The 19,976-nt window shown below is 52.8% G+C and overlaps 1 protein-coding gene across 1 annotated transcript; it reads left to right on the forward strand.

Moving 5' to 3' along the window:
* Nucleotides 1-1,861: 1,861 nt before the first annotated feature.
* SAMD14 (sterile alpha motif domain containing 14) lies at nt 1,862-19,910 on the forward strand. The gene is made up of 10 exons (XM_027519026.1): nt 1,862-2,442; nt 6,011-6,065; nt 13,485-13,651; nt 14,056-14,344; nt 15,198-15,285; nt 15,374-15,448; nt 15,554-15,713; nt 17,104-17,223; nt 17,311-17,466; nt 18,320-19,910. The coding sequence occupies exons 1-10, from the start codon at nt 2,434-2,436 to the stop codon at nt 18,473-18,475; spliced, it is 1,275 nt and encodes a 424-aa protein (XP_027374827.1). The 5' UTR covers nt 1,862-2,433; the 3' UTR covers nt 18,476-19,910.
* Nucleotides 19,911-19,976: the final 66 nt, after the last annotated feature.

The raw sequence follows: 19,976 nt of genomic DNA on the forward strand, positions 1-19,976 counted from the left end.
GCCACATGGGCAAGCCTATGTGAGGCATTACCCCAGTCCAGCCCTGCCCGCTTCCCAGTTCCTAGGAGCTCAAGCAGGTTTGCCACAGCCCAACATTTGCCACAAGGGAGGGAAATCAGATGAGGGGGATTTCATCTGGCCTATAAGAACAGGGGGTCTTATGACCTATAGGCACCCTCCCACAGAACCTGCCCCAGCCCTGACTTTACATACCCATCATCTCCCCATTCCCTATGGGGATGATATAATCAACCCCCCACTCCAGCCTACCACCCAGATCTCACCAAATGCCTGCGAACCATGTTCTCTTTAAAGACCCCAGACAGCCGCAGTAGGACCTCCCCAGATCTCCACAATCTAGCCAGCAACCCACAGCTGCCGGCAGATTCTGAAGACACTCAGAGATACCCAAATTCCCATGCTGCTGCTAAGTTACTTCAGTCGTGTCCGACTCTGTGCAACCCCATAGACGGCAGCCCACTAGGCTTCTCCGTCCCTGGGATTCTCCAGGCAAGAACACTGGAGTGGGTTGCCATTTCCTTCTCCATAGATCTCCTTGAATCTTACCCTCTAAAATTTATCATCCTCACCTATGGTCCCAAGACCATCTGGGCCCAACATGCCACCTCCCACAGCTCCTCAGAGACCTGGGACTGCAGTGACTCTGGCAGACCGCCGGGCAACGCTACCCCTCCAGACTGAGGGACAGAGGTGTGCAACCTCTTCCCTGAGCGCTGGACCCACTTATCCAACCTCACCACCTGCTCTTGAACAAACAAAGGGGGCAATAGAAACACCCACCTCATGGGTTTATCATGAGGGTGACAATGAGAAAAGTGCTTAGTACAGTGCTTAGGGCATGTGTGCGTGCACGCGTGCGCGCGCGCACACACACACACACACACACACACACACTCCACCAAGCTGTCTCAGTACAGTAGCTAGTTGATTTTTGTCTCCCCTGGCTGGCCTACCACCCCCTCCAGCTCCCCAGGTCCAAGTCTGATCTCATCCACTCCCATCGCCCTCTACGTCCAGGGCCTCAAGCCAAGACCTGCAACCATCTAAACCCTCCTTCTCCCTCAGTGGCCAGCCAGTCCCCAAACCCTGTCAGTTTCTTCAGTTCTATATCCTGGATAGTTCTCATCGTGATCTTTGATCTTCATGTCCACCACCATCAACTCAACAGCCTCATGAGGCTGCCACAGCCTTCAGGCTGCTTTCTCCAAAGGAACCGAGGTGTTCTTCCTAAAATGCGGATCTGAGCCCCTCACTCCTCTTACTTTTCCCACTATGGCTGGTAGGATAAGGTGCAATCTGCCCACCTCATGCATCCTTCTTCTTCCTCCCTTTTCCTCCCTCCCCCCGCTAGCCACTAGCGCTCCTACCCTAGCCTGGCCTGCAGAAGTAGCCAACGCGTCCCCTCAGCAGTCCTTCTTCCACACACAGCCCCTGCCCCACCTCCTCAGCCACCCACAGACAAGCAGGGGCTCCCTGGGTGGGCTCTCCCCACGCTAAAGTGTCCTCTGTGAACCCAGGCTCACGGGCCCGCTTTCCTGAGGGCCTGTCTGCTCATCTGTTCCCCTGACAATGCTGTGAGCCACGATGGCCAGGACCAGGTCGATTCTGTTCCTCACGGTCCCCTCCCGCTTCAGCGCGCCCAGTTGCTCTGTGGTTGTCCGTTGAATGGATCAGGAGCCCTCACAGGCCTTGCAGAGGAGTCAGAAGCCCCGTGCGTCCTAAGATGGGGCCGCCTCTCTGGCCGCTCACACCCGCCCGACTCCCACTGGCCGCGGAGTATCGGCAATTAGAATCCCGTCACCGGGGCGCCTCCTCCTTCCCCCGTGCTCCCGCTGCCTCCGCCCCTCCCTTCCACTCTCCCTCCCTCCACCCGTTCTTTGTCTCCCACCTCGCCGCTACGCGCCCCCCGCGTTGGCTCTTCCCTGGGGACCCCCGCGGATCCCCGCAGAAGCGACGCTACGAGTATCTGCCTGCCGGGGCGGGGGACCCCCGCGTCCAGCCGGGATTGGCAGGGCGGGAGGCGGTTCCTCTCCTTCTCTCTCTCTCTCTCTCCCCCTCCTCCACTCTCTCTCTCTCAGACACACACACACACACACACACACACACGCACGGACACACGCACGGAGCATCCTCCCCGTCAGGTCTCCCGGTCCTGCCCCGCCCGCCTCGCCTCCTGCTTCCTGCAAACCTTCTCTCTCCGAAATACCCACCCCGCCAACGTTTCCTCCGGTTCCAGGACCCCTCTCGCTGACCCCTACCCCTATTCCTGGGATGGAGCGGATGGAGCCAGCCCGGAGCCCCCCGCGGCCGGGGTGACAGCCCCCTACCCCACTGCCCCTCTCCCACCTGGTCCCCGCCCCAAGCACCATGGGCCTGAGGGGTTTCTGAGGCGCCAGACGCTGAAGATGACAGATGCTGGAGGTAAGGGATTGGGACCCAAGATCCCTAACGTGGAAGAGGACGCGGGGTCACTCGGGCTCGTGGTGGGAACCCTAGTGGGGTTGGATGGGGCCAAGAGACAAGGACCTTTCTTCCCTTGTCCCCTACGGGGGGCTGCACCAAGGTAGGGTGCTGGGCTGCCAGGGGAGGGGGTGGAGATAGGATCTGTGTCCCTAATCCTCTCCCTCAGCCCGATGCCTGGAGAAATTAATTTAAAAAAACAAACTGGTGTTGGGGGAGGGGTGAAGCTTAACTCCTTCTTGCCTGGTGAGGAGTTGGACTGACGGATTGAACAGAAGTAGCCACTTGGGTCTGATTGGGGCATAAGGTCCCTGGGGTGCAGAAGACGCCCTGTTCTCACCCCACCCCATCTCCAGTGGTGCTGCCAGGTGCCCCCAGCCTGGGCCTTGTGAGAGGGGGTCACCACTTTCTCTAGCTCTACACTGCCACCCGAGCCCTAGCTTCCTCTCCCAAACACCCCTCTTCAGGCTTTTTCAGTTGCACTTCTCTCTCTTGGGTTCCTTCTCCTCTTCCAGAGCCCCTTTCCTCCTTCCTGCTCCACTGGGGGCTGCCCCTCTCCTGGCAGCTTTCTCCACCTCTCCCCAGGGCCTCACTCAGGGCTGCTGGAGCCCGGTCTCTCCTGCTTCCCCTGCCCCTGCTGCTGCTGCTGCTCTCTGGCTCATTTCTTTCTTGCTCTTTCTTCCTCCTCTCTGCAGCTCTATGGACTAACACTCCACCAACCTGTCCATCTCTGTCCTACACTCCATTCCCTCTTCAGGACTTGTGCACACTTTGTTTCTCTTTCTCCTTCCCCTGGGTCCCAGGGAACTTGGAGTTCACCTGCCTCCTGGTGTTCTTCCTCTGGGAATTGGGAAATTTGGGGAGGAAGGAGTGGCCTGCAAGAGTTAGAGCCCACAGTGTGTCCAGAGGACAAGTTCATCTCCACCTTGAGGTGCTTACCTGGTTTGAATGTGAGTGAGTATGGTGTGTGTGTGTGTGTGTTTATGTGTAAGAATGTAGAGTTGTAGGAGTGTAAATGCGGGGTTCTCTAATTTTGTAAGGTTCAATTTTGAAAGGTGGTGTAGGAAGGGCCTGGAGACATCCTGATGTCATGCTTCCCAGAGTTCCCCATGGGACAGTGCAAGGAAGGCCTCCCATACATACCTCAGGGAGTTATTTGTTAAAGAAAGCAGTTTGTGCTGAATCAGAATGTATTGGGCGCTGGTGTGAGCTGGAAGCCCCAGCTCACCCCAGAGTGTATCTAAAAGAGGGTGGCATCCACAAGAAGGTCTCGTTCCTAGACTGGGATCTTGAATAAAGAACACTTGGGCTTTGCATTGGCTTCCTAGGTGACAGTAGTGGTAAAGAACCTGCTTGCCAATGCAGGAGACATAAGAGACGTGGGTTTGACCCCTGGATCGGGCAGATCCCCTGGAGGAGGGCATGGCACCCCACTCTAGTATTCTTGCCTGGAGAATCCCATGGACAGAGGAGCCTGGCAGGCTACAGTCCATAGGGTCGCAGAGTCAGATATGACTGGAGTGAGCACACACACGCGGGCTTTCCATTCTCAAGTTGTCTAAAAGAAGCAGCAGCACTGCTGTGCTCAGGGAGCCTCCATTCTGATGGGAGAGGCAGTTCTTCTCTTCAGAGAGTCCCTACTGATGGGAATACTGGCCCCTCTCCTCAGGAGCTCCTGTCTGATGTGGGGGAGATGTGACCTAGTTAGGGAATCAATGAAGTATGAAAAATTACTCATTTCCTAGTGGCAGGGAAGGGTGGATTTAGAAATTATATAAACGAATAAGGGGAGTAATGGCTATCTAGGACAGCTTTCTGGTGGAGGTGGCAGCTGGGTCCTGGTCAGATGAGATTTTGCGACGGGATGAGGGAGTCTGGTTCATTCTTTGGTGCAGCCTCTTTTCCCATCTGCCTTCAGGACAGGAAGAGGAGGTCTAGAACTTCTTTGTTACTAGCACCCAGAGTTCAAAAATGGAAGAGAGTTCTTGGAGGCTCCATATCCCTGGCCCCTTCTTACACTTCATTTCCTGCTTGTAGCCCCAAGTGTCCATGGAACCTGGGGTGGACATACCGGGTCTTAGTGAGTATGAATCAATTCCCCTACTCTATCCATCCTGTGCCTTCTCCCAGCAGTGTTCTTTCCTTATGAGTTGGTTTCAAAGCTCCAGGATAGAGCTGAAGGGATCAAGATTGCATTCAGCCTCTTACCTCTTGCATCTCAGTTTTCCCATCTGTAAAGTGGGGATACTAAGAATCCCAAGCCTGGCCAGCATGCAGTGAGATGATATCTATGTGATAACAGAAGAGGAGAGTTGGAAAATAACCCAGCAGGCATGTGTTCTAGCTTTCCTAGAATGTTTCAAACGTATGGTCCAATCCGGTGCTCTGCCCTTCTCGTGGGGACCTGAGAGTTAGAAATAATTGGAGATCATGGCCCAGCCGTGTAGTGTGGTCCTGACCCTGAGCTTCTTCTTTCTCCCCTCATCTGCTATCCACCCGCCTCTCTAACACCCAGGCCTTGGTTTAGGGATGCTGCAATCCTATGTCTGCTAGGAAGCCTGCCCAAACTGTTTCAGCTACATATATCCTGCTTCCCCACCTGCCCTTCCTTTCCTACATCCTATAAACAAAACAAAACCCCTATCTATCCAACTTCTTGCCAGAACATGCATGATGCATCATAGAGATTTGGCTGTCCACTGTTCTGCTGTGGGTACTCTTTATACCCTTCTGCATCTGTGAGTCTGTCTAGAACTGTGAGAACTGTGAGTTTGTTAAGAACAGAGGCCCTGCTGATGATGCCAGCTTCCTGAACAGCTCATGTTCAGAAAGACAGGTGGCGACTGCACCAGTGATGCCAGTGGAGGGAGGCAGGACTGGGTGATGGGTGGGAAAATGGCTGAGTGGATGGTACAAATTGATAGATGTAAAAATGTGTAGACGGTTGAATAGGGTGAATGGTGGATGACTGACTGAATGAATGGGTGAATAGGCAAGAGATGCACAGATAAGTAGGGAGGTAGGTAGATGAGTAGATGGAAGAACCTGGGTTCTGGTTCTGATTTTGCCATAACTTATTATGTGATCTTAGGTCAATCATTCTCCCATCTGTTTCTTTATTTGTAAAATGAGAGGATTGGATTTAATAGTCTGCAAGATTTCTCCCAGATCTGATGTTGGACAGTTTATGATAATTAAATGTTTTAAGAAAATGCTAATGATGGAAAGGCTCAGGACGGTGAAGGGGAGATGTTCAGTGACCTGTGTGGAGGCAAATCAGCTCGGATTGGGGTCGTGGGAGAGCCTGTTGTCTGCACCTTGGACTTGCTTCTGTCTCCTGCCCAAGCCCACCATCTGGGGTACGGTTCAGATGGTTTCTCTTCAAGGGGCTGGAGGAAGAGTTGTAAGGGAAGGTGAGGATCTAGAAGGCCAGGAGCAGGTAGCCATTGGCAGCTCCCTTACCTCCACCAACTGTGGTCTATTTCCTTCTTATCCATGGTTCTTTTTCCTCTCTCTCTTGTTCTCCCAGCTCTCTCGAGTCATGGCTTCTTCAAAGCTCCGAGAACCTGTGGATGAGGTTTTTGGTAAGTACTCTTTGACTCTATCTCTAGCCAAGGCTAAGAGGTTTTGAGGGAGGGACAGACCCGGGGACTTCAGTGTGCGTGTATTTTGGCCTTAAAGTCTGAATCTTTGTCACCACTATCTGAGTAGATATCCAATTACAACAGTGATGATAATAAGGGTCCCCATTTATTAAGTGCTTGGCTCATGCCAGTACTAGGCTAGCACCACCATGTCACATGCCCTGTATCCCGTCTGTTGTTGTTGTTATTCAGTCACTACCTCCTCTCCAACACTGTGTAACCCCATCAACTGCAGTACACCAGGCTTTCCTGTCCTTTACCATCTCCCAGAGTTTGTATAGATTCAGTTGGTGATACAATCTAACCATCTCATCCTCTGCCACCTGCTTCTCATTTTGCCTTAAATCTTTCCCATCATCAGGGTCTTTTCCAATGAGTCAGCTCGTCACATCAGGTGTCCAAAGTACTGGAGTTTCAGCTTCAGCATCAGTCCTTCAAATAAATATTCAGGGTTGATTTCCTTTAGGATTGATTAGTTTGATCTCCTTGCAGTCCAAGGGACTCTCAAAAGTCTTCTCCAGTATCACAATTCAAAAGCATCAATTCTAAAAAACAAACAAACAAACAAACAAAAGCATCAATTCTTTGGCACTCAGCCTTCTTTATGGTCCAACTCTCACATCTGTGCATGACTACTGGACAAGCCATAGCTTTGACTATGCAGATCTTTGTGGGCAAAGTGATATCTCTGCTTTTTAATATGCTGTCTAGTTTTGTCAAAGCTTTCCTTCCAAGAAGCAAGTATCTTTTAATTTCATGGCTGCAGTCATTGTCTGCAATGATTTTGGAGCCCAAGAAAATAAAATCTGTCACTGTTTCCACTTTTTCCCCTTTTATTTGCCATGAAGTGACGGGACCAGATGCCATGATCTTAGTTTTTTGAATGTTGAGTTTCAAGCCGGCTTTTTCACTCTCCTCTTTGACCCTCACCAAGAGACTCTTTAGTTCCTCTTGACTTTCTGCCATCAGAATGGTATCATCTGCATATCCGACATTGTTGACATGTCTCTCCACAATCTTGACTCCAGCTTGTGATTCATCCAGCCTGGATTTCACATGATGTACTCTGCACAGAAGTTAAATAAGCAGGGTGATAATATACAGCTTTGTCGTACTCCTTTTCTAATTTTGAACCAGTCGGTTGTTCCATGTCTGGTTCTAACTGTTGCTTCTTGACCCACGTACAGGTTTCTCAGGAGGCAAGTGAGGTGGTCTGGTATTCCCATCTCTTTAAGAATTTTTCAGTTTGTTGTGATCCACACAGTCAAAGGCTTTAGTGTAGTCAGTGAAACAGAAGTAGATGTTTTTCTGGAATTCCCTTGCTTTCTCCATGATCCAAAGAAAGTTGGTAATTTGATCTCTGGTTCCTCTGCCTTTTCTAAACCCAGCTTATGCATCTGGAAGTTCTTGGTTCATGTAGTACTGAAGGATTTTGAGTATAACCTTGCTAGCATATGAATTGAGCACAATTTTACAATAATTAGTTTGAACATTCTTTGGCATTGTGCTTCTTTGGGATTAGAATGAAAACTGACCTTTTCCAGAGGTCACTCTGTAACCACTGCTGAGTTTTCCAAATTTGCTGACATATTGAGTGAAGCACTTTAACAGCATCATCTTTAAGATTTTAAACAGCTCAGCTGGAATTCCATCACCTCCACTAGCTTTGTTCATAGTAATGCTTCCTAAGGCCCATTTGACTTCACATTCCAGGATGTCTGGCTGTATGTGAGTGACCACACCATTGTGGTTATCTAGGTCATTAAGACCTTTTTTGTGTAGTTCTTCAGTGTGTTCTTGCCACCTCTTCTTAATCTCTTCTGCTTCTGTTAGGTCCATACCATTTCAGGACCACGTTTTGTCAGAACTCTTCACAATGACCTGTCCATCTTGAGTAGCCCTGCACAGCATGGCTCATAGCATCACTGAGTTACACAAGCCCGTTTGTCATGACAAAGCTGTGATCCATGAAGGGGGTATATCACTTTAACCCCACAATAATCCTGAGAAGTGTACCCATATAGCAGACATTAAGCCTAGGACACAGAGCGCTGCAGTGACTGGCTTTAAAGATCACACGGCAGTTTAGTGGCAGAGCTGGGACAAGAACTCCAGACTGCCCAACTCCCTACTGGCAGTCACTGTGCTGTATACCAGGATTCCCCAGCAGAAGCAACACAGGTTGCCTCCAAGTCCCATAAATAAGGGACTTCATCTACATGATGTGCAGGAAAATAAAAAATGCATAACACACTTAGCATCTACACTCCCGGGGCACCCAGGACCGACCCCCTCTGTTCTGAGATGCGTGGACTCCCACACACACACCCTATTATTTGCCTCCTGCAGTCTTTTTATTGTGTGGATTAGAGAAAGACCACTGAGAGGACTGAGTTCCCAGCATGCACCGGGGTGGAAAGGTCGTTTCCCGGCTGGATTCAGTGGAGGAGTCAGTGAGCAAAAGAAGGTGGAGGAACACAGCGGGAGAGGTGGAAGCAGAAAGCTCTGTCATGTACACAGCCATCAGGGCTCTCAAGCCGGGAAAGGCTCCTAGGTGTGGAATGCCATAGGGCCTCCAGCATCTCCTCCCCTGCCTCTCCTCATCTCTACCTGCCTTGCCCTTCCTTTTCCTCCCGCTCTGCTCAACTGACTCTCCCCTGCGGCTGCTGCAGATCCTGGCGATGCCTGGAACTGCTGCCTCCTGGCTTCTGAGGAACTGCTTCCTGCCCTGGCCTCCCTGGGGCCTGTGCATGAAAGCTTTGCCTTAGGGACTCCCCTAGCCTCAAACAGTCTCTGGGCCTCAGACTCTGAATCTGTCCATCCTCACCCAGGTCCAGCCTGACTCCCGGCCTGGCAGAGATGAACTCCCCCTTCCTTAGGCTTTTCAGACACCAACCCCAGCCCAACCCTTCCTGTTTTCCTTCTCCCCAACCTGCTGAGGTAGCTGCCAGCCTGGCCGGTTTCCTGAAGAGAAAGGTGATGAAATATTCATGACTTCCCACAGCCCTGGGCTGGCTAACTCCCAGGGGGAGAGGGAGAGGGAGAGAGAGATGGAAGGAGGGATGGAAGGAGGTGAGAGGGGCCTGGTAGAGCAAGGCACCAGGAGAGAAGCTGGCCCCATCTTGCCTTGGAAATCCCCAAGCCCCTTAGGAGTCCCTTTGCTCCCTAGACCCTCCACAGTAAGGTGACCCTGGTTTGACGTGGCCCAGATTCAGGTGCAGAGGGCCATTCTCCTTGGCCCAGGGCAGTGGATACCAGCTAACACTGGACTGGTTGAGGGTGCTCATCAGCTGCCTACCAGCAGTCCTGTCTACTGTCCTTGCTCCCTCTGCACTCTGGGCCAAACTTTGCTCTCTGAGGAGAGTAAGTGCCTGTAAACTAAGGGATTGAATTCACAAGTCTCTCTATCTCTGCCTCAGAGGAGGTAGGGAGGGCTTGGTAATTACTCGCTGACCCTCTGGAGCCAGACTGCCTATAACCCTGGCTTGCTCTGCACCTCAGTTCAGTCATTCAGTTGTGTCCAACTTTTTGTGACCCCATGGACTGCAGCATGCCAGGCCTCCTTGTCCATCACCAACTCCCGGAGCCTGCTCAAACTCATGTCCATCGAGTCAGTGATGCCATCCAACCATCTCATCCTCTGTCATCCCCTTTTCCTCCTTCCTTCAATCTTTCCCTGCATCAGGATCTTTTAAAATGAGTCAGTTCTTCGCATCAGGTGGCCAAAGTATTGGAGCTTCAGCTTCAGCATCAGTCCTTCCAATGAATATTCAAGATTAATTTCCTTTAGGCTTGACTGGTTGGATCTCCTTGCAGTCCAAGGGACTCTTAAGAGTCTTCTCCAATATCACAGTTCAAAAGCATCAATTCCTCTGCACTCAGCTTTCTTTATGGTACAACTCTAACATCCATACATGAAAAATCATAGCTTTGACTAGATGGACCTTTGTCAGCAAAGTAATGTCTCTCTTTTGTAATATGCTGTCTAGGTTTGTCATAGCTTTTCCAGTCCTATACCCTCAGGCAAATTAAGGCTGCCCTGAGAATTCCTGGAGTCTCCTTGGGTGGGGAGGTTTAAATGAGCTAGTAGTTATAAAACACTTAGGACACTTGTACACACACACACACACACACACTGTCACACACACAATGTTCTATGCCTGTTAGTGCAATGAACAAAATAGAGAAACATCTGCTTTCATGGAGCTGAGATTTTGATAGGTGGAGAGAGACAATAAACTAAATAACATATATGGTATGCCAGAGAATAATAAATGATATAGGAAAAAATTTAGCTGTGGGTTTTGGGGATATTCTAAATTGAGTGGTCTCTCAGTGAGAGGAAGCATTTAAGCAGAGGCCTGAAGGAGCTGAAAGAAGGAACTGTGCAGAAATCTATGGCAAGAGCCTTGCAGGAAAGGGAAGGGGAAGTGCAAAGGCCCTGAGGTGCAGGATAGCTTGTATAAGGAAGAACCAGGGTGACTGGAGCAGAGGGACAAAGAGGTAGAGCGTCTCTGAACAGCCTGAGTCTAAAGGCCATGCTGAGAACTCAGCTTCTTCCTGTGTGAGATGGAAGTCAGTGAAGGTTCTGAGTGGAGGGAGGAGTAACACGAGCTGACATGTTTTATCAGGATCACTGGCTGCTGGGTTGGAAATAGACTGTAAATGGGAAAGGGAAGCAGCGGGAAGACTAGCTGGGAGGATCTGTAACAGTGAGTCAAGAGGTGATGGTGACCTAGACCAGGGATCTGTGTGTTCTCCTACTCCTTTCCTCTCCCCTCCTCTTTCTCCCCACATGTAGGCATGTATGTAAGTGTGTGTATACAAAGACACATATACACAATATTTTATGGCGGGAAATCAAAAGTAGAGACTAGCACAAAGTACCCCGTCATACACTTATGTATGTATCACTCAGCCTCAAGTATCATCAGCTCATGGACAGTCTTGTTTCATCTACATCCCCTTCCTCTCTTCCCTCCTAGTTTCCTGGATTATTTTGAACCTAATCCAAAACATCATGTCATTTCACCAAAAATATCTCAGCATGTTTAGATATATTTCCAAAGTAGAGCTAACAGGAATTGTGGTTGGATCAGTTTGTAGGGCAGGAGGGAGAGGGAGGAATCCAGGGTGACTCCACGGTTTGGCCTTAGCAGCTGGAAGAATGGAGCTGTCACTCATCAAGATGGGCAGACTGGGCAGCTTGAGGGGTGAGGACGTCAGGAGTCCAATTGTAACATATACATTGAAGATGTCCATTGGACATCCAGGTGGAAGTGTCAAGTAGGGAGCTGGACCCATGAATTACCAACTGGGTCTAGCTCTGAGAGGGCTTCCCTTGTGGCTCAGCTGGTAAAGAATTAGCCTGCAGTGTGGGAGACCTGGCTTCAACCCCTGGGTTGGGAAGATCCCCTGGAGAAGGGAAAGGCTACCCACTCCAGTATTCTGGCCTAGAGAATTCCATGGACTGTATAGTCCAGGGGGTCACAGAGAGTCGGGAACGACTGAGTGACTTTCACTCACTTCACTAGGTCTGAGAGGGCAACTGGGTAGACAATGGGGTCTTTCACAGAGCCAGGGACAGAGGCAAGGTGGTGCATTCGTTTGATGGACTGAGTTTGAGGTGCCGGGTGCTTTAGATGTGGCAGGTGTTGAGGTGCTCAGACTTGGAATTCAGGGGAGGAATCAGAGCTGGAAATAGATATAGGTGGTAGTTCAGCCACCGGGGTGATTTAAGGGGTGTCTACAGACAAGAGACAGAGAAGGCGATGGCACCCCACTCCAGTACTTTGGCCTGGAAAATCCCATGGATGGAGGAGCCTGGTAGGCTGCAGTCCATGGGGTCGCTAAGAGTCAGACATGACTGAGCGACTTCACTTTCACTTTTCACTTTCATGCGTTGGGGAAGGAAATGGCAACCCACTCCAGTGTTCTTGCCTGGAGAATCCCAGGGACGGGAGAGCCTGGTGGGCTGCCGTCTATGGGGTCACACAGAGTCGGACATGACTGAAGTGACTTAGCATAGCATTAGCATAGCACAGACAAGAGAAAGAGGAGCAGGCAAAGCAGGGCAGGCAGGAGTGATTGGATGGGGTCCCTGAGATCCCGGAGGGTGGAGTGGTGAAGAAAGGTCTTAAGCCATGATGGTCTGGGAAGGACTCTTTCTGCCTGGAGAAACTCAGTGACACTGCAGAAGGAAGTCTGTATTCTAGGGTGGAACAAACGGAAAGTGAAGCTCAAACGGAAAGTGAAGCTCGGAGCTGTAGGGTTGATGCGTAATCTGTTAGGTTTGCCTACTCTTCCACATTGTCCTCATCCAGGACCTAGCCCTGAGCCATGTGGGCTCTCCTCTTTGCCACTGGCTCCTAGGGCTCCCTCTAGTTAACTGCAAGTCATCTAGCTGCTCAGCAGTGCTGTCTCTGAGTGTGACCCTGAGCCTGGCACAGAAAGCCAGCATCCCCAGCAGGGCCAGTCTCTCGAGCAAGACTGTGTGAGTGTGCTCAGTTGCTCATGTCCAACTCTGTGCGATCCCATGGACTGTAGCCCACCAGGCTCTTCTGTCCATGGAATTTTCCAGGCAAGAATACTGTAGTGGGTTGCCAGTCCCTCCTCCAGAGGATCTTGCCAACCCAGGGACTGAAACTGTGTCTTTTGTGTCTCCTACATTGGCAGGTGAATTCTTTATCACTGCACCACCTGGAGCCAGAGCTAGACTAGCCAGGCTCAAATCCCAGACTGTTGCTAGCTGTGGGCCTCAGGCATGAGACTTGACCTCTCTGATCCTCAGTTTGCTTAGCTGTGAAATGGGAATAAAAGCTATCCCTAGCCTGTGGGTTGTTCTGGGTAGACAAGGTGATGAATGTACATTCTGACACCTAGTTGGCACTTCTTCCGTGATAGCCATTACAACTGTGCTCTCTCCAGCCTCATCTTCCAGTCCTCCCCTCCACAAACCTGCCCTCTCATTGCTCTGGAGGCGTCCTGCCCCCAGCTTCCCTTCCTCTCAGCATAGCATATGCCAGTTTTGCCAGCCTCCACCAGTTTTGCCAGCCCCCTCTCTTGTAAACTCCCAGACAGACCTGAAGACCCAGCTTTGGTGTTTCCTCCTCCAAACAGGACAATCCTGCCCTCTGTGCCTGTGAGAGGGTCTATCACACATTGTATTTACAAGCTGACATCTCCAGCTCCCTGGGAGACTGTGAGAGACTCGGTTTTCCATCTCATTGGACTACCAGTGCCCAATACTCGGAGACATTGTTGAATGCCTGAGTGTGCGTGCAGGGGGCCACTTGAGGCAGGCCTCTGGGCGTGCTGTCCTTATGTATCTGGTCTCTGTCCCTCTTCCCTGGTTTGCAGACCTGGACTTGGCAGTGCCAGAAACCGTCAGACTGGACAGCAGTTTACACAAGGCCCGGGCCCAACTACTGGCCAAGGGCCGGAGACACCGGCCCTCTCGCTCCAGGCTTCGGGACAGTGCCAGCTCTGCAGAGGATGGTGAAGGCTCCGATGGGCCTGGAGGCAAGGTTGGGACAATCCCCTCAATCACCATACCCTACCCACCCTTCTTGCCTCTTCTTGCCCCTGGATAATCCCTCCAAACCACTCTTCCAGGGGAACCACACCCCTAGACTTCTCACATAAGGCTGACAAATACTAGTTTGTGCAGTTCAATTCTGGCTCATTTCATCCTTTCAAGCAAGGTATTACCCCATTTTCCAGAAGGGGAAACTGAAGCTCTAAGAGGTTCACTAACAAAGTCACACAGTTAGTAAGTGGAGGCCCGATGCAGCCCCTGCCTCTGTGACCAGAAATTCCATCTCTCACTGCTCGCTGCCCAGCCACCGCTCGGCCCAGGGCGGCAGGAGCCCGGGCTCCCCTCCGGGAAGAGGGGAAGAGGGTAGGCGGTGAGCAGCTGCCCCTCCTCCAGGGAACCGACGGCTGCGGGAGCCCCCTGCACCGGCTGCGCTCGCCTCTGCACTCGGGCCCCGGGTCCCCAGCTGGGGGCTCCTTCTGCCTGGAGCCCCCGGGATTGCGGCGCAGCCTGGACGAGGACGAGCCGCCGCCCTCACCGCTCGCACGCTACCGGCCCCTGCACAACACCGCCTCGCACGAGGGTCTGGCCGCCGCCTCCGGCTCGCCGCCCCGCTCCGCTGCTTCGTCCGACAGCTCGCCCAGCTTCGTGCGCCGCCACCCTCGCGCCGAGCTGCACAGCGAAGGTGAGCAGCGGCCGGCGTGGCGCCCCCTGCCGGCAAGCACTCCTTTGGGCACCGAAGCTCTTGGCCGGACCTCGGGTTTGGCACCGGGTGGCTCAGGGGAGGTGGGGAATAAAGACCACGGTTCATTCATTTATTTCCAGAGAGCCTTAATGTGTGCCAGACACTGTCTGGGCACTGGGACACACAAAAGAACAAGCAGATGCTGTCCTCCTCCTCGCGAGGCTTGTAAGTTCTAGGGGAAGCAGTCAAATAATTCCTTATAGTTTGAGGGGAAGCAATCCCTTAATGAAATGTATAGGTAGGTACAAGGTGTATTGAGTGCTATTCGAGAAAGGGAACGCAGGGCGGAAGGACATTTATCAGGCTGAAAACATCCTGGGAGCAGTTAGGAGCCTCCTGCAAGGCTTCTTGAGGAAGTGACATGTGAGCCAAGATTAGAAGGTTGGTTACAAGTTGGCCAAGATAAAATTAACAGTAAAGAGTAGCGATCCCTACTTTCTAGAGTGGTTTATGGTTTGTATAAGGCTTTCATAAACATCTTATTCAGTTCAGTTCAGTCGCTCAGTCGTGTGCCACTCTTTGCAACCCCATGGACTGCAGCATGCCAGGCTTCCCTGTCCTTCACTATCTCATCCTATTAGGTCTCATGAAACAGGCAGTGTTATTAGCCCCATATTTAAGACGCAGGAAGCTCAGAGAGGTAGTGACTTGTCCTAGGTCACACAGCTAGTGAAAGGCATTAGAGTAAGGTTGCCTGATTCTAAGTCAAGAGAATTTCTATCACCTTATTGGAAGTTGAAAGAGGCACACAAGCCACCACATAGGCTATTTCCTTCCTTTTCTTCCTTGAAAGATGACAGCCGGGATGCCAGCCCACCTGAGCCCGCCAGCCCTACCATTGGCCTGGATAAGAAGACTCGCCGAAAGTTCCTGGACCTGGGGTGAGTGACCAGAAACAAAGGCTTGAGGCTTGGGGATTGGGTAGCACGATGGGCAGCACTGTTGCACTCCCCTTTGCCCTCCCCACAGGGTCACCTTACGCCGAGCATCCACTAGCAAGAGCCGGAAGGAGAAGGGCAGCAACCGTCTGTCCATGGGCAGCAGGTGAGAGGTACCCACAGCCCCTCAGCCACAGCTTCTGCCCGTAACTCCCCGTGGTTCCAGCCCTCTCCTTGGTGCCTGCACCCATGCAGCGTACTCTCTCTGCAGGGAGTCGGTGGAGGGGTCCAGCAGGTCAGGGGGCTCCCCGTTCCTGCCCTTTTCCTGGTTCACAGACAGTGGCAAGGGCTCCGCATCTTCTGGCAGCACCACCTCCCCGTCCTGCTCCCCTAAACGCGAGGGTTTCAGCCCTAAGAAGTCAGCTTCTCAGGTGAGTCCATGGCCTTCTGGCCTCCATCCTGGCCCCCAGACTCAGGTGACATGAGGACATACTTCACCCTGGCTTGGGCCTGGATCCAGGCATTCCCAGAGTCCATCTGTCCATCCAAGGAGCCATTCGACGATCATTAATTCATCCAGTCTCTGAGTTCAGGCATTCACTTGTTCACTTGTTCGTATGCCGAGTGGTTCCTTTGTTGACTCATTCATTGCTGTCTCCATTCAACACACATAACCGAGCATTATGATCCCCTAGTACACACCCAGCCTGAGGGCTCCTCTATTCCTGCTAACTCTTCTGCCTGACTCAGTTCTGACTCCACATCCTGTATTAGGAGCTGGCCTACGTGCGGTACAGTGAGGCTGGGGGGAACAGAGATGAATAGGACCGCAACCTAGCTAGTGCTTGGAAAGTTCACAACCCTGTGGGTGAAGTGAGACCAAGGAACAGAAGCAACAATGAGCACCTATTTATGTTCACTAGGATTCTGTGGCCTACAAAGCTCCAAAAGCATTTTTGTTTATCCTCATAAACGTTCAGTGAAGTAGGGAGGGCAGGCACACTCATCCCTATTGTGAAGTGAAGTGAAGTGAAAGTCACTCAGTTGTGTCTGACTCTTTACGACTCCATGGTCTGTACAGTTCATGGAATTCCCTAGGCCAGAATCCTGGAGTGGGTAGCCATTCCCTTCTCCAGGGGATCTTCCCAGCCCAGGGATTGAACCCAGGTCTCCCGAATGGGAGGCAGATTCTTTACCAGCTGAGCCACCAGGGAAGCTCATCTTGTACAGATGGGCAAATGCAGGCTGAGACTGAAGGGAATTGCCTACAGACTCAACTGGATTTAGATGCCAGGCTCTAATGACCCCCAGCCCTGTGCTTGTTCTGTGATTCTGTTCCTGTGTGCAGCCGGGTCAGAGAAGATCAGAAAACTGTACATTCAGGGGAGAAAGGGTCCCTCTCCCACATCCTCCCTCCCTTTCTTCCATTGTGCTGGGCCCTGGTGAACAGACACAACCCAGACACTCGTATAGCTCAGAGTCCAGTGAAGACATGACATCTAACCAGGTTTTTATAAGCCAGGGTGCTGGAGGCCATGCTGGAGAGGCTCAAGGCAGGAGACCCAGCCCGGGGAAATCCCGGTCAGCTGTCAAGGAAGGGACAGCAGCGTGACCTCCATTCCCGCTAACTGCTCAGTTCTAGCCCTGCAGCCTTGCTCTGTGTGCCTGCCCAGCTCCTGGTTCACATCCAAGGGCCCTGAGAAACTCTTGGTGCCTGGTCCTGGACTTCAGCTCCATTTGAATGGGGATGGTAGGTTGTGGGTTGCTGCCTTGGTCTTGAGGTGAGCTCTCTCCTCAGCAGTATGCCCCCTTTCCATCTAGGAATCCACCCTGAGTGATGATTCCACACCCCCCAGCAGCAGCCCCAAGATCCCAAGTGGTCCCCGGCAGGCGGCCAAGTGTTCCTACCCCTACCACACTCTGTCCCAGTCTTCCGATGAGGTAAGCAGGCCCTGACCTCTGACACAGCCAGGTGTGTGGGCCACAGGGCACACCCTGCCCCCTCACTCTCCCTGGTCTCCACCCCAGTTTCTGGATGAGCCTCTTCCCACCGTCTACCACTGGACCAGTCAGCAGGTGGGCCAGTGGCTGCAGAGCCTCAACCTGGAGCAGTATGCTGCTGAGTTCGCTGCGCGGCAGGTAGATGGGCCGCAGTTACTGCAGCTGGATGGAAGCAAACTGAAGGTGGGTTGGGGTGGGGGGACCACCACCCAGTTGGATCCCTGAGGCAGCCTTCAAGGATTGGGATCCCCTCATCCTGACCTTTCCATTCCCTTTAAGACCACTGCCCTGACCTCTGACCTCTAGGCAAGATCCTTGATCTTTGCTCTCTAGCATGGATTCCCTCCCAGTCTTGACTCCAGTCCAATTCCTCAGTCTGACCTTCAAGCTCCAGCCAAAGTCTTCAGGTTGACCTCTGACCTTGAGGACTAGCCTATCATCTGACTCTTGACTCTAATGAGCCTCCTCTGGTCATCTCATCTGAATTTTGGAGGCTTCATCTCTAAGACTAAAAATCTTGGAGGCTGGTGGTTGTGGGAGGCAAGTAGGGGGAGGGAGGGAGGGTGTCAGAGGTTGTGCTCTGATCTCTGTTCTGGGGTTTCTGGCTGGTTTTGCACCGTCTGCTTAGTTGCTTGGGGAAGCAATGGTGAGGAGAGTCCCCGAGAAGTCTTTGGAACAGGGGCCTCAGCTACTGACGGGCTGTGTGACCTCGGACAGACTCACTTTCTATCTCTGGGCTCACGGAATCTGGCAGGGTTATTCCAAGGCTGAAATCCTGAGTTGAGGGATGGGAGCCAAGGATTAGGGTGGGGAAGGGGCAAAGGGCCTGGAACCCTGCACCATTTACCCTCATCTCTCCTAGCCACTCCCATTCCAAATTTTTGCCCTGAGGGTCCTGATCCATCAGCAAGCTTGGGAGGTGGAGGCTGAGGGCTGGCAGAGCTCCAGCGAAAATACACCTGGGCCACAGAGAACCCTGGGCGTGGGGTTGGCCAGGTGTGGGGCTCTTCACTTCACCCTTGGATCCCTCCCCCAGAGTCTGGGGCTCAGCAACTCGCATGATCGGGCGCTGGTGAAGCGGAAATTGAAGGAGCTGGCGGCGGCTGCCGAGAAGGAGCGCAAGGCCCAGGAGAAGGCTGCACGGCAGCGTGAGAAGCTCCGGCGCAGGGAGCAGGAGGCCAAGAAGAGCTAGGGAGAGGGGCGGGCAGGCACTGGCACCCGGCTCGGGAAGCTGCTGGGCTCTGCGGGCACAGGCCGCCTTAGGAGGCGGGGCCTGGGCACCAGGCTTGGGTTGGCCTGGCTCCATGCTCTCAGGAGAACAGCCCTCTCACCCTGTCATCTGTCTGGACCCAGATCCCTCAGAGAGAGACCCAGGGGAGAGGACCCAGTAATAAATCCCCTTGCAAGGACTTTTTGGCACAAAGTTCCTGGGGGAAGTGGCAGATTATGGGCAGAGAGGCCAGGGCTGAAGCAAATCAGGGAGCCCAGAGGTGCCTGAGTGATTCTAACCCTGTTCCCTCAGGCCAAGGGGGTCCTGGGGCTGCCAGTGAACTAGGAGGCCTGCATACCTTCCAGAGGCCCTGGGCTCAGAGATACGGGCTGAGCCTCTCTGCAGCAGCAGGTGGATAAAGTAGTTCCTTTCCAGCTCTCCCAGGTGACTGTGTGGAGAGAGCTCTGCAGGAGGCTGGTGGGCCTACAGCAAGTTGCACTCAAAGCAGACTCCCAGTCTGCACTCCTCAACAGAAGAGCAGAGACATCTTTGCAAGGGCTTTAGAAGGGAGGGGTCTCAGTGGTAGGATGATGCCCCTGCAGGTCTGCCCCTCCTGAGGCCCACACAAAGCCTGGGTTTTGACCTACTCTCCAAGTTGGGCCCACTTCTGCTGCTCCTGCGGAGGCCACCTGGAACCTCTCTGAAGATGGCAAACTTGGGAACTGGTGGGGACATATGACACCCCCATCAATGCCTAGATGGCCCTTAACTGGTGAATCCTCACCCCAGCCAGGCAGAGAGGCAAAATCTGGGAGGCCCCCTGAAAGCTGCTAAATTGAAAAGGTTCATCAGCCCTCCCCCACCTATCCTGGTTCTTATCAGGGCCTCCGTGGGCTCCAGACCTGGCAGACAGGAGGGGTGGGGCCCGCTCCCTGGGTTGGGGTGGAAGCCATCCCAGAGCCCAGGGAAGGTGTCTGTCCTTCTAGGGTGAGTGTGTCCAGTGTCCAGGCATGGTGCTGGCCAGCAGCTAGCCCAGCCTTTGTAGCACTGGCCAGAGTTAGCAGTAAGGTCAGAGGCCTTAGACTAGAAACCTCCCTTCACCTCCTCCCACCAGCCTGGAGCAGCAGACAGGCCCCCATACACCCACTCCCCTCGCTCCAGCCCAAGGGCTGTGGCTGTGACCCCTGTTCTCTGGGTCTCAGTTCTTTTTTCCTTTCTGCTGTCTGTGCTGAGAGAGGGGCTTCAGAGGGGGGACTGGACATGGGGGCACTAGTACCACCTGGGCCCCAGAGGGGCTGGTGGGGAGGATGGAAAGCTCCCAAGTCCTTGAAGCCATGAGGAGCTATCTGGGTGCCCACCTGCATGTGAAGGGGGAGGCGGTACTTAGTTTCTCTCAATAAACGCTTATGATGTGCCAGTGGCCTTCCTGTTCGCCCCGGCTGGGGGTTGGGCTGGGCTCTGAGTGTGGCAGGGCCACAGGTCT

The sequence above is a fragment of the Bos indicus x Bos taurus genome, chromosome 19, assembly GCF_003369695.1.
Source record: "Bos indicus x Bos taurus breed Angus x Brahman F1 hybrid chromosome 19, Bos_hybrid_MaternalHap_v2.0, whole genome shotgun sequence".
NCBI classification, from domain to species: Eukaryota; Metazoa; Chordata; class Mammalia; order Artiodactyla; family Bovidae; genus Bos; species Bos indicus x Bos taurus.